The sequence below is a fragment of the Papaver somniferum genome, chromosome 9 (assembly GCF_003573695.1).
Source record: "Papaver somniferum cultivar HN1 chromosome 9, ASM357369v1, whole genome shotgun sequence".
NCBI classification, from domain to species: Eukaryota; Viridiplantae; Streptophyta; class Magnoliopsida; order Ranunculales; family Papaveraceae; genus Papaver; species Papaver somniferum.
The window spans coordinates 172,804,591-172,818,046 of record NC_039366.1 but is presented as its reverse complement, the minus strand read 5'-3'; the positions used below and the strand labels follow the sequence as shown (position 1 = coordinate 172,818,046).

The 13,456-nt window shown below is 36.9% G+C and overlaps 1 protein-coding gene and 1 non-coding gene across 2 annotated transcripts; one reads left to right on the top strand and one right to left on the bottom strand.

Moving 5' to 3' along the window:
- Positions 1–3,367: 3,367 nt before the first annotated feature.
- On the top strand, positions 3,368–3,441 carry TRNAV-UAC. Its single transcript has one exon. It is a non-coding gene; the product is annotated as a tRNA-Val (tRNA).
- An 8,886-nt stretch (positions 3,442–12,327) lies between these two features.
- Positions 12,328–13,167, bottom strand: LOC113313994 (NDR1/HIN1-like protein 13; the record flags this gene model as incomplete). Its single annotated transcript, XM_026562764.1, has 1 exon — positions 12,328–13,167. A coding segment is annotated over one exon (699 nt), but the record flags the coding sequence as incomplete, so codon positions are not given.
- Positions 13,168–13,456: the final 289 nt, after the last annotated feature.

Here is a 13,456-nt window from a genome sequence, read left to right as displayed (position 1 = left end):
CAATAATAGCTCGAAAAATATATTAAATATATCGACTCTAATTTATTGCCAAGATAGATTCTCAAAATATTAGGTGTAAATGTTAAGCATGGGACATCAAATCATCTAAGCTAAGCATGACCCATCAAATCAAATCATAACTAATTAATTTAAATCATAATTTCAATTAAAATTAATGCAAAATTCATGAAAAGAATTAAATATAATTACCCAAGTGTGAAATAAGGCTTCCTCCATCGCCCCTGTGTTGGGGTTTAACTCGTCATATTAATCATGTTCTCAAAATACATAATTGTTGCTCAAAAGTTGATTAAAATGATAAAAATGAGTAAAACAGTGAATGTACGACCCACATAAGGCGTCACAAAAGGAACGATAAGAGACAAGTGCTGCTGATGTTGAGACTGCAATGCGACCCCCCGGTGTGCGTCTCAGACACTGTTGATTAACGACTGCTTACGCTAGTCTGTTCTTCGTGTTCTTGGTGTTCTTCATCAGCAGCAGCAGCAGAAACAGAGTTTGATCAACTCGTGATTTCTTGCTCCTGAGATATCCTCTCGACCTCCAACTCTCGACAACCTCTTTGTAGCACATTAGGAACATATTTATACGTAATTGAACCATTGAATATCCTCCATTAACTCCAAATAATCTTCATTTACTCGGCCATTGAAGAAAAATATTTCAGAATATTTTTCTTCCCTGAATTATCTCTATACGCATCTGGAGCTGTAAATGGTGAGTAGATTTTCTTTGTTTATCTCAAACACACTTCAGAATATAGCCAAGCCCCATCCAAACACGAGCAACACACTTCCAACTCATCAAAACCCCGTGAAATATTTTCCATGCACGCGTCTGCTCTGATTTCATCTGATGGATTTTCCAACCAAATTTGATCGCATCCAACACCCATATACTTCCTGTCTAGCCCAACAGAAGATACCCAATGAGTTTTAGCCATTGAATCGGCCTGAAACTCCTTCAAAAATCGATTGGCAAATATGCCAGTAAATAACCAAATTTTCCCGCCAATTTTGGAATCTGAATTTGGGGATCCCCTAATCCAGTTCTGGTGTCCCTTTAGCAATTGGGGCTGAAATAGTAATTTTTGGGTGGAAATAGTAATTTTTCTTGGTTCCTCCGGGACATTTCTGTGACTTTTCCAGTGCATTTCTGGGGTTCCTTTAATACTTTATCTTGGGGGTGTAAAACACCACTTTTTGAGCCCATTTCGCCGCAAGGGCTTATTTCTCTAAAATTTCCTACAAGAACACAAAATAACACAATAAGTACTTAATCGAGTCTAACAATACAGAATATTGAGAACAAAATAGACACATAAATGCGTCTATCAAATACCCCCAAACTTATTATTTGCTAGTCCTCGAGCAAAACTAAAAAATAAAACCGAGTTAATCTCGGGTGGGTTTAACAGAGGTGTACCCACAAAAACCATGACTTCTAATTGGTCACAAGTATCCAAAGATCTATGAGGACATACATATTCTCAACCTATCTCCAAGTAACTAGAATGCCAGAGAAATTAAAGGTGTCAGCTCTAAAGCTGACTGAAGAAAAGGGGAGACACATCCGCACGACTGCTAGATAAAGAGATATCCGCTACACAGCTAGATAAACATTGTAAGATGCGTCCGCTGCTTTACAGCTGGATAATATTAGGAGAGAGATAAAGATGAGAGGGACATCTGCTACACAGCTGGACTAATTACGTGTGATGAGTTAAACCAGTGCTAGAAAGATCTTGTGCCAGATTGAAAGCAGACTAACAAAGCAACCAAAATGCATCTTTCTTCGACTCTCTCACAATGCTCAGTAGAAATAACGTCTTCTTCCGTCTTCAACTGTTGATGATAAACTCTCGAACCTCATAGAACCTTGACAATTAAATCTTCTCTTCGATTTCTTGCTTGACTTATAAATTTCTTCTTCCCTATGGCCTTATTGAACAAAAAGAACGTAATGATGTTTTTTTTTTTCATTTTTCATTTTTTTTGTTTTTTTACAAGACAAAAATTTACATGGCCATGAGAGAAGGACTTTAGAACTTGGATCTTCACAACTTGTGATGTCTTGGTATCATGAACTTCAACAACTTAAATCATTTTCTCTTGTAACTTCTTGTAACTAAGTCTTCAACTTTGATTTTTGAATTATTCTTTTCTATTGTTGCTTCTAAACCTTAAACGTCTTCAACTTTTTCATAAATTTTGATGTCACTCCGCTTGTTGATGATGATAAGTTTTTACTGAGAGAGAGTCGTAATCCAGTAACTAAGACTACATTGTGAGGTTGCTCTGTCTTTCTGGCATTTCCTTCTGACCTACTTGCCTTTCCATCATGGATGGTTAGGTCCATCACGGTTATGCTCTAAAAGGAACAAGTTCTCTCCTGAATTTCAAGGATCTCAATGTCTTTTTCTCTAATGTCTCAATAGGTTGTTATCTCTAGCATTCCAATTTCTATCTTTTCGGTGAGAAACGGTATGTAAACTTAGCTAACCGGGTACTATGTGACACTAGAATTTTCAAAAATGCGACTAAAATGTTTCTCCCATACCCCCAAACTTAAATCTAACATTGTCCTCGATGTTCTAAAGATAAAATTAAAAGCATGAACAAGGAGAAACTGTTACCAATGAAGCAAAAGAGATAAGGAAAGATATTACCATGTCGCATGAATATTGGGTTACCTCCCAAGAAGTGCTAAGTTTAAAGTCTTCAGCCAGACTAAGCAAGGATTAGTCACCACGTAGAATCATATAGTAGTAGCCGGAATAACTGTGGGTCATCTGGATCAAAAAGTGTTACCCACAAGAAGAGGAAACTGCAACAGACCAAGAAGATACCGAACATACCCTTGCTTAAGACAACTACATCCATGGTGCAATAAAAATGAGTTGTTGCATTACCTACTGTGTGCATAGTGATATTGCGAGTAAGTTGCATGGAGAATCTTATAATGAAGCATGTGATGCATCAAAAGATAGAGAATAAACAAGAAAGAATTACTTTGTCAATCTATGAGATTGTTGGTTCGCACTTGAATGAAGCAAGTGTATGAGGGTGAAGTATGGGTGCGTGAAACTTGATTCATTAAACTCTTAAGAAAATTTTCAACGTTGATCAATTAGGGATATGTCAATTTTGGTGAATAAAAATAAATATAACCGAACGCTTTCCAAAGTTACGGCATTTTGGTTTTTGTTCATCTATTAAATTTCTGACCATCATATTTAACAGCGTTGACGACTTTAATCATGTAAATTTAGTGTCACTCTGGGAAAAATCACAAGTAAAGCTAATACTATTGATGGTATTAGCTTTTTTGCTGGGTCTGATGCACCGGTGTTGTGGTGTAGTCGGTTATCACGTCAGTCTTACACACTGAAGGTCCCCAGTTCGAACCTGGGCAGCACCATTTTAATTTTATTTGTTGATGGTTTTTACACTACAATGGATTAACCTCTGGCATTGGCATTGCTTTGATACCAGCTAGGGAAGTTCATGGTTTACGATAGACATGACAGTCCAAACCAGAAATCAAGTTTTAAAGTGAGTAAGCTCCACAAGGGATACGATTCCCGAGCACCGGGCCAAAAATCTTTTGCGCCACATGGAAGATCGTGCATATCCGGACGGAGGTACCCAAGTATGCTAAGAAAGAGTGGACAGAAAGGAGACTTTTTTTTTTTTCGTTCATAAATTAGTTCCACCACCAATGTACATGTGTTTCAGATTCCCGATGTAATTTTCACACTTGTCTATTCATTACCAGCTTTACTTCATTTTGATTCACGTCTGTTTCTGCACCACTTATTACTAAGTAGATTTACGTACCAGTCTCACCTAATCTCCCTTCTTCAACCACGTAAAGATCATACTCTAATTAGTTCAGTCCAAAGAGTTATTACCACCTTAACTTCAACTTCTAATGAACCCTGTCTGTTTCTCCGTCTCTCACCCTCAATCCCTTTAGTTTCTGGTTTTCTTGTTCTTGTCATTTTAATATCACCATTACCATGAAATCAAACAAACAATCTAGTTCGAGTTTGAAGGGTAAGAAGATTAGTTTTGCCCGTGTTTTCGAAGTTTCTGCTGCACCTAGGTTTGCAACAAACCATGCACGAGGTATGAGTAATACTGAATCGAGATCAAAACTTCATCGTAGTGTCTATAAACAAGAACACAACCCAGTGCATTTGGTAAAGAGTAAACGTGGGTATGGGTTTACAGGACTGCAAACGCCTGCACCACCAAGTTATTACTATGAACCGTCGGGCGCTTCATTGTTAGTCGATGATGCAGAGGTAATGCATGATAATGCGGGTAGGGATATTGATGACTGTTCAAGTGAAGTGACCGACCAGAATTATGTTGTGCATGGATCATCACAGTGATGCCTTAAGAAGGAAAGACCTACTATATATATGCATATATGGAGAAATAAATGTGTGTAATTTTTAGTTTTGGTAGGTAACTAAATAGTCGTAGCGAGTTATATTTTCCGCTATGACAATGAATGTGTGGTAGGATAGAGTCCCGTTTTATGTGCATGCAGCTTATGAACTTTGAGTTTCCAGTAATAATTCAGTCTGTTGATGTTTTGAGGAATAAGATTTGTAAGGAATCCAAAACTTGTATTGCAGTACTATTTTTCTTCAAGGAAAAGGCTTGAACTAAGGTAGTCCAGGTAGCAGCACTTAAAATTGGCACGTCTGAACTTTGCACCTAAATCCTTAGTTGAGATGCACTAAACAACTGGTAGTCCAGATAGCGGCATTTTGAATTAGCACATTTGAACTTTTGCACCTAAATGGTTAGTTGAGATGCTACTTATTAAACTATCAGAATACACTTTTCTGTGGAAGACAGATTTGTTTATCAAGTCTTCGATTTTGGGTCGTACCAATTCTTAGTTGTGGGTGAGATCAGCTAAGGGAATCAAGTGCGTAGAGTCCTGCTGGGATTCAGAGATGTAACGCGACTGTACCTTAATCGGTGTGAGATTGGATAGGGCCCAACTACATTCCAGTGCGAAGTTAACTTGTAGTAGGCTAGAGTATGTAGCGGCTTAATACAGTGTGGTGTTCAAGTCTGGACTAGGTCTCGGGGTTTTTCTGCATTTGCGGTTTCTTCATTAACAAAACTTTTGGTGTCTGTGTTATTTCTTTTCCGTATTATATTTGTTTATATAATTGAAATATCACAGGTTGTGCGTAGTTCAATCAATTGTTAAATTCAACCTTTGGTTGTGGATTGAAATTGATTGACACTTGAACATTGGTCTTTGGTACCGTTCAAGTTGTTTCTCATAATAATCAGGCTCACGGATTCTATCTGTTTGATTTGCTGATTACATTGAGAAACAGAGATATAACTCTTGGATATATTTTCCTTGATTGAGTCTGACTGTCTAGTTGATTCTCTTGGAATTATGTTGGAGTAAGTCCATACAAATTGTCTAAACGAAATATTGGGTGTGGTTGTTAGACCCCCGCCTTTTCAGTGTCAATTTATTGACTCATGACTTGGTATCTTCTTTACTATTGGGTATCAAGTGTTTTTTGCTTAACGAAATTCTTGATGGTACGTTAACTGAACCAATTACAAGTTTTGTCAAAACCATTTTAGATTTCAGTTTTATAGGTTGGATCGCACTAAATACATATTGTTAGATTTTTTCGTGTTTGCCTGCTCTGATACCAATTGAAACGACGAGGGTACTAAGTACACCACAATCTTTTCGATATAAACATATAAGTCATATACCTTGTGTGATCTACTATATAGAAAAACTGTTAACAAGATAGCAACCACAAGGTATACACTTGGTATATAGTTTCTAGTTCGAAACCGAACCTTTAACTACAAAGATCAAACCAAGTGTTTGGGATTAACGTTCAAGTGCAATTACTTTAAACAAATTATAATGCAAAAAGTAAAGTAAAAGCACACAATAAGATTTTGTTAACAAGGAAACCTCAAATGCAGAAAAACCCCGGGACCTATCCCAGTTATGAGTACTCTCAGAATTAAACCGCTATACAAAGACACTACCAACTTCTTATAATTGAGACCAAGCAAACTACCCTATTTACCTAGCTTCCTCAGTATTCATGCACCTACAATCAATTTGACCTACACACGCGAATCCTAAAATAAAAAAAAATTAAATTCATTTATCGAGTTTAGGTCTTCCAAGATTTAGATTAATAAATTAACTAGATCAAGTCAAACAACACTACCTTGCCGAATCATTCGAGCGGCATTCGCTGATGCTGATACTGGCCTTAGTAATCATGCTAGACTTGGCTTTGACCGTTTACCTCCAACTTGTTTATATGAGATTATAGGGGAAGGATCGGCTCACAGAGTTGGAATGACAGACTTGGTACAAAGTCGTACAACCAACGGATTTGGCGATTACGAACGGCTGAGATTCACATAAAAGACATGCGGGTTTGTAAAATTTTCTTTGACCCGTTTTTAGTAGTTACAAACACGTGGCCTCCTGTTATCTCTTATCCTTTGACCGACCTTCCTTCTTCTTCTTTAAAACAAATTAATCATTTGCCATCAAAATTTTTGGTTTCCTTTACTGTTAAAATCGAAAGGATCCTCATACGTAACCCAAATTATGTGTTTTATAAATCATTTCTAGGGTATTGATTTAGAGATTGGGATTATAGGCTTTTGTAATTTGAGATTATAATATCCCAGAGAAACAATTCGGTTCGTCATCGTCACTTCATTATTCTAATCTTCAATCAATTTGTGTCAATCAATGGTATTTCTTTTCTTATTAAAAAAAAGTTAGAAACAAACCAAGGATTTCCGCATCTCATATTATCAGTAGATATTTCGAACACCTAAAAAAACCTCGAATACATTGAAATAAGAATTGTTCATGAATAAGAAAAAAAAAACTAAATCATGTCGATATCCACATCTTCCAATTCAATGCAATCAACACCAGAAACAACATCTTTCATCATCAGTTACACCAGTAATTTCTTCATTAGGTCTGATATGCTTACGTAATTCACCATGAGCTATCAAAAGTTAGGCATGTATTCCCATAATCCTGCAAAAATTGTATCACCATCAGCGATCCAAACTTAATTATGAATCTTTCCCCTGATATAACTAAGTTTTTTTGTACCATTAATAAACATAGCTTCACATCTGAAATTACAAGATCAAAGAAGGATCCACAGATAGAAAAGGTGGGGGGAAAATGAACGGAGAGAGAACATAACATTATTAATTAAAACGGGTCATGGACCTTGTTACAAACCCACGTGTTTTTTTTGTTTTGTTTGAATCTCAGCCGTGCTTAGTCGCCAAATCCATCGGTTGTACGACTTTGTGACAAAGTCTGTCATTCTAACTCTGTGAGCCGATCCTTCCCCATGATTATATTCGTATATATTCATATTCTCTTTGATTTTGGTCGACATCCTTATCCGACAATCAACCCCTGTGGTGTCGAAAGGTGCACAATTTTCGAGCTTCATAATTTTCATCTACAGGGTTAGTGAACATAATGATGCATAATTATACTTAATTAGTTGTCCATATCCAAGTGGCCAAGGGGCGCAGTGGGGTATGCAAATTGTCCGATACAAAGTTGACCATGTTCAATTTAAGCGGCCAATAATTGGAAATGAATTGTTAAAAACAACCAATCGAAAATGATATATCTCTAGAAGAATGAAACAATAACATCAAATAACTTCCATAAGATTTTAAGTAAGAAGATTGTTTTTAATAGAAGACTCAAATACAAAGAACTGTCTTTAACAACAAATACTACTATTCTCCTATGAATCTATAATAGGAGCGTTTAACTGGTTTCTTCATTGTTTTAAGATAATACTACGATTCATATTCATTCATCGATTTGTTAACTATTTTTCATCGTTAGATTTACTCAAGTTCAGATAGCTCATGCATAATTATGATTTCATGAACTCCATATTGGAATGTGGGTCATTCTTCTTTTACTAAAGCATATCTTTTCTTTCTGAAGTAATCAATTGGTAATTTTCATTTACGATTTCTGAAATGTTTGCTAAATTTATTGGCTATCCTATAAGTTAAGGATCATTTTATGTAGTGAACTCGCTATCTTCTATTCCATCGTCGTTCTTCAGTGATATATATCGTTGATCGTGACTCCTGTATTATTACCAAGATTGGGTATCTCTGCTGATATTCTCCCGTCTCTCACAACTCTCAACTTGAATCTTAGGATTATGCATTAATTTCCTACAACATTCCAAGTTGAGAATTGTGAGAAATGGGAGACATCAGCAAGTTTCCAAGTTGTTTCCCTTAAAAAGATCAAACTGTCCAGGGATCTGCGTTGCATCAGGCGTGATCATAAGGTATGCCAATATCTTTTACTTTTGTTACTTCATGAGTTCAATCTTTATGTTTTATAGTAAACAGGGAGGATCCCCTCACTCTCCTATTCTCACACTATTTAAAGGTGAAGGCAAGCATTTAAAGGTGATCAAAATTGGTGTAATATTTGGATGCACAGGGTGCATAATTTTTGGGATCCCCTAAGTATTTTGTTACAGAAGTAAATTTTTGTAGTGATTTGATTTTGATGCATGATGCATAATAAGGAAATTTGGATGCCTAGTAAGATTTATTCGGGGATCCGGAAAGTGTGGATTTATACAAATTTCCAATTTTTTTTTTTTGTCTCGGTAAGTAGATTTACAGCATATACTAACTAGTCAGGCTTGTGAGCTGAAAAGCATTGTTTCTTTGAAAGGTATTACAATGGGGATTTAGAACATTGTTTGTGCATCTGGTGTTAGGGCTTAAACTAATTGAAGCTAGATCAGATGTGCTAGCCCTGGCAGGCAACCACTCCTTAGAGGAATACATATCAGCCTTTGGCATGACTTTGTAGGTTGTTTCCACTTTGCTGTCAGTTGTTTACTAAGCTTCTTGTCCTCCACTTCAATTCTGCAGTCCCTCCATCTCATATGTTTGTGCCAGTTCAATGCCTCTATTGCTCCCAGAGATACGCTTTCCGCCAATTCTTTTACTCTGCATATCTGAAGACTCTTTGGTCTCCAGTTGTGCCATGTTCATCTGTCACACTGTATGCTTATGAGAACATTTAAACAAAACGAAACCATCTAAAATAGAGCTAGCAAGAACGATAAGAATTTACTCAAACAACCTGAAGATGTCCTAAAATCGAAAATAAGCAAAATCAGGGTATTCAAGATTATGCAAAAATGAAGGTTAGAACTATCAATTACACACAACATATCACGCAACTGAAAATCCTTCCCGTCGAACCAGTGGATAGAGTTCGATCATCAGAGAAGCCCAGAAGACGAGTTGGGTCAAGGAAAGGAAGTGGAAAGGGAAGAACAACAGGAGTTTACTTGGTCCAAACTTGATTGATTCTGTCCCTTTTATGTATGCAAGTGAAGCTTAAAATTCTGACAACTAACGTCTACACTAGCAGCGGTTGCTGTTTGTTTTTCAAGGCGTGCAACACATAGAGCTCCTTTGTGATCAATAAGATGAACCAATTTCTGTAGCTTCTCATCAGCTGAAATGCACTCATCCGGGATTCGAATGAGATGAAAACTCTCATGGTGGAGGTCGAACGATATCAATGGATAAGGTTCTCTTGCACCTCTCCAGTAGAAAACTCCGTTGCAAAAGACGGAGGATTTATGCAAAGCCCATAATTGATTAGAAGTTGTGCATATGCTACTTGAGTTAAGGTTTATCTTGACCTCTCTCCAGCATGAATCAACTCCGAATGCAAACACGAAGCACTTGAACTTATGGAGTTGCTGTGTCATGGAATCGGTGGGGCTGATGGGCCTGATCCTAGAGTTCTACGAGACAAACTCAGAAATTTACCGACGAGCTTACCTTTACAAATCAGATGGCACAGCTAGCCATTAAACAGCAAAGGTAGTTAGTCGGGCCCTTGAACCCCGAAAGAATTCACAAAAATTAAAGAGACTCATCGGAATAAAAATAAAGTAACAAAAACAATCTATTGCTTTTCACCCACAACCAATGATTTCAGTGTTGGTTAAACTTCAACATAGAAGTCACTAACAAGCTGGTTAGAACAAGATTAGGAAATTGATGTAATCCTAAGGGAATTAGAAGTCATCTAGTTCTAAGAAAAGGAAAGACTTGTAATAAGGTGATAGGACTAGGAAAAGGAATTCATATTTCTATATATATATATGATCACCAAAATTGTGGTTGATCATATGAGCAAGATTAGAGCTTATGTTTAGTTTTGAGAGATTTTCTAAACATCAATAAAGAGAGTTGTCTTTATATAAGCTAAGTTTCACCTCGACATTATCCAGGTACTACACAAATTTAAAACAGAAACCAAAAATAATGACTCTCCCATCTTCTGTCCAACTCCTGGTTCCGATCGAACTCTTATTTTCAGATTCACAGTAATCTCTCTTACAAATAAGACTATAATATTTGATCTTTCAATTGTGCCGGTTTATTGATTTTCTTCCCTAAGTATAGTTTCAATGGAGTACGAAATTTTGTTAAGGAAAGGTCTGGATCTCTCTGTCAGAACGTTTGCTTTGTTGGTTCGTATTCTATACAGCACTCCACCTTCTGTTCTGAGTATTGTATGTCTTGCGGTTAGTCTATATAAATGTTATCCTACACTCTTTTATTTGTTGGTATCTTTTTCTCCTGTTATTATTTGCACTGCTGTTTTTCTTGGATTTGTATTGAGTTTCGGCGATCTCAATTTTGTACCTGAAATTGAAGAAGAAAAACAAGAAGAAGAATTAAACAAGAACACCGAAAACGATAATCTGGGTGTAGATGTACCTGAAATTGAAGTAGAAAAACAAGAAGAAGAATTAAACGAGAGTACTGAAACCGATAATTTGGGTGTAGAAGAAGATGATACGGAATGGATATTCGTATCAACTGAAACGGATGATAAGTTGGCTACAGATGAGAATTCTTTGACGAATTACTGGAATGGTGAAGTTGATGACAAGACATCGTTTCACGAAGGAGAAGGTGTATCTGGAACTACCTGTGAAGAGGAGGTCGTGGTTCAAACTTGGGAGGGTGGGAAGACGGAAATTGAGGCCGTTGAAGTGGAAGGCTCGGTGGACTCCTCCAAAGATTCTTTTGAGTCTTGGGCTGAACACATGGAGGTACATTATGGTTCTAATTCATATTACAACAATGATAGCTCTTCTTCAGCGCCCTCTGATGAAGATTTCGCTACAATATTGCTGGAGGAATGTAAACCACTCCTGGAAGGTCATCCTTCTCAGCCTGCTCTTTTCGGTCTCAGCGACTCTGACAGTACATTAGAGCAGTCTTTAGATGATGACACTAGCTTCGGTTCAGATGATATGGAAGAAGAATGGGGTGTTGTGGAGCGGAAAGATGGTAAAATCTTAGTAGATTGGGGTGTCGATGATGTTGAGGAGAGTTTAATGGGACAACGATGTCCGCATCAAATTGGAGAAGATAGTGATTCATCCGAAGCAGAAGTTGAGAGATATAGCTATCTTGAACTGATTAGAGGTATATCACAACTGGAAGAATCTAAAGTTAAGGCTTTCAACTGTAAGCTACCAGAGCTTGATTTTTCAGAAGAAAATGGTCTGAAGCTGCCAATTGTAAAAACAAGACCCATGGAAGATACCGATTCAGCATTTAATCTACTGCGGAACGAATTATCTAACCCTGGCTTAGTTTTTTTGGATGATGAAACAGTCGAGCGTAATGAACGTTGGCTGTCAAACGAGGATCATTTAATATTAGAACTTCCAGTTCATAACGCAAGGGCATCAGTTGAGCTTCTTGCAGGTGGTGTTCATGACGAACCTATTAAGGTTGAATCACTCGTGGATAAACCAGAGTTGCCGGCGCATGAATCTCAAATACCCAAGGAACCTGAGTCAGGAGCTTCAGTAGGACATGGCGACTTGGTCCTAGAAAAACTTACGGAAGATGACCTTGAGAACTTACATGAATCATCTGAATGCTAACAGATGGTGATTGAAGCCTTGGAGATGTTAGAATCCATGATGGGAAGACAAGCCAATCTTGAATAAAAGGTCTCATCTTCTAAAGTGTTACCAAAGTGTTGGTTTTTTTTGTTATGAACTCTGCTTTAAGCATTTGTTTTGTTGCAGTCCAAATTTTTGTTTCCTTCAATTTGATAACCCATATCTACAAATTCAATCCTAGCTTAGACCTTATTATGGATTAAATAGAGAATTTATATAAACATCACAACAAATATCAAGAATGGCATTGTTAAATTTCTAAAATCTGTAATTGTATTTGTATATATACCCAATAACATCAAAATTAATTCATAAATCTCCTACAAGACCAAATCATAAAACCCTAATTCATCACGACACTAAAGAAGAGGATCCTAATTCATCCAAATCTTAGGATCAACAGAACACTTCTTTGAAACAATTTTAGAATCCACGGCTAATTTATCAACAATAACATCACAATGAACCCTAATGGTAAATTTCCAAGTTCTAATAGATCCAACCTTCACTCTAGCAGGTACTTTAATATCAACCCCAAGTGGAATTTGCCCTTTTTTCTGTTGATCATACAGAGCATCGCGAACAACTTGGGATAGCTTCAAGCTTGGACTCTTTAACACCGTCTCAAAAACCGTGACATTATTTCTAGGTTGATAGAAATCAGGCAATACTCCTGAACAGAGATTAGTATCAGTGTGAGACACAGAAACATTACTCCCTTTTTCATAATATATCCCAATTCTGCTATTAGGGTTTTGTGCTCTGACAGTAACATCAAATTCAGGAGAAAATGTTAGATCTGATTGTGAAGAAGAAACTCCTTCGAAATTGAATCCTTTGATAGACATATTCTCGACAGAATAATTTGGTGGTTTCGGCTTGTAGATGAAGTAAAATGCAACAGAAGCAATAACTGTGAGAAGAATCAAAAGAGCAATTATACTGAGAATCCAACAGAAACAACAACAACATGGATTTCGACGAGTATTCTTCCTTGAAAGTTTTTCGTAACGACGAGCGTTTTCCGGTGGTGGGATTCTGTAGATTTGATCTTTAGGGATTTGAATAACATAAGTTCATGTTAGTGGAGGAGGTGATTTTCCATGGCTTTGTACCATGTTGCTGTTGTTGTTTTCTGATGTTAATTTTGTTGTTGTTTGATCTGGAGAATAGTTTCCAGGGTAAACTCGATCTGCCGTTTCTTGATTTGAATCACTATTGAGTTCTTTCTCTCTGAATTTTGAATTTTGAAATTTGAGTGTTTAGTGACGGATGAGAGATTGAGTGAGGGTGGGATTTTATAGGAGATGAGAAAGTTGGTCACTGAAGAAGAAAAGGTAATTTGATGTAGTGGATTACAGT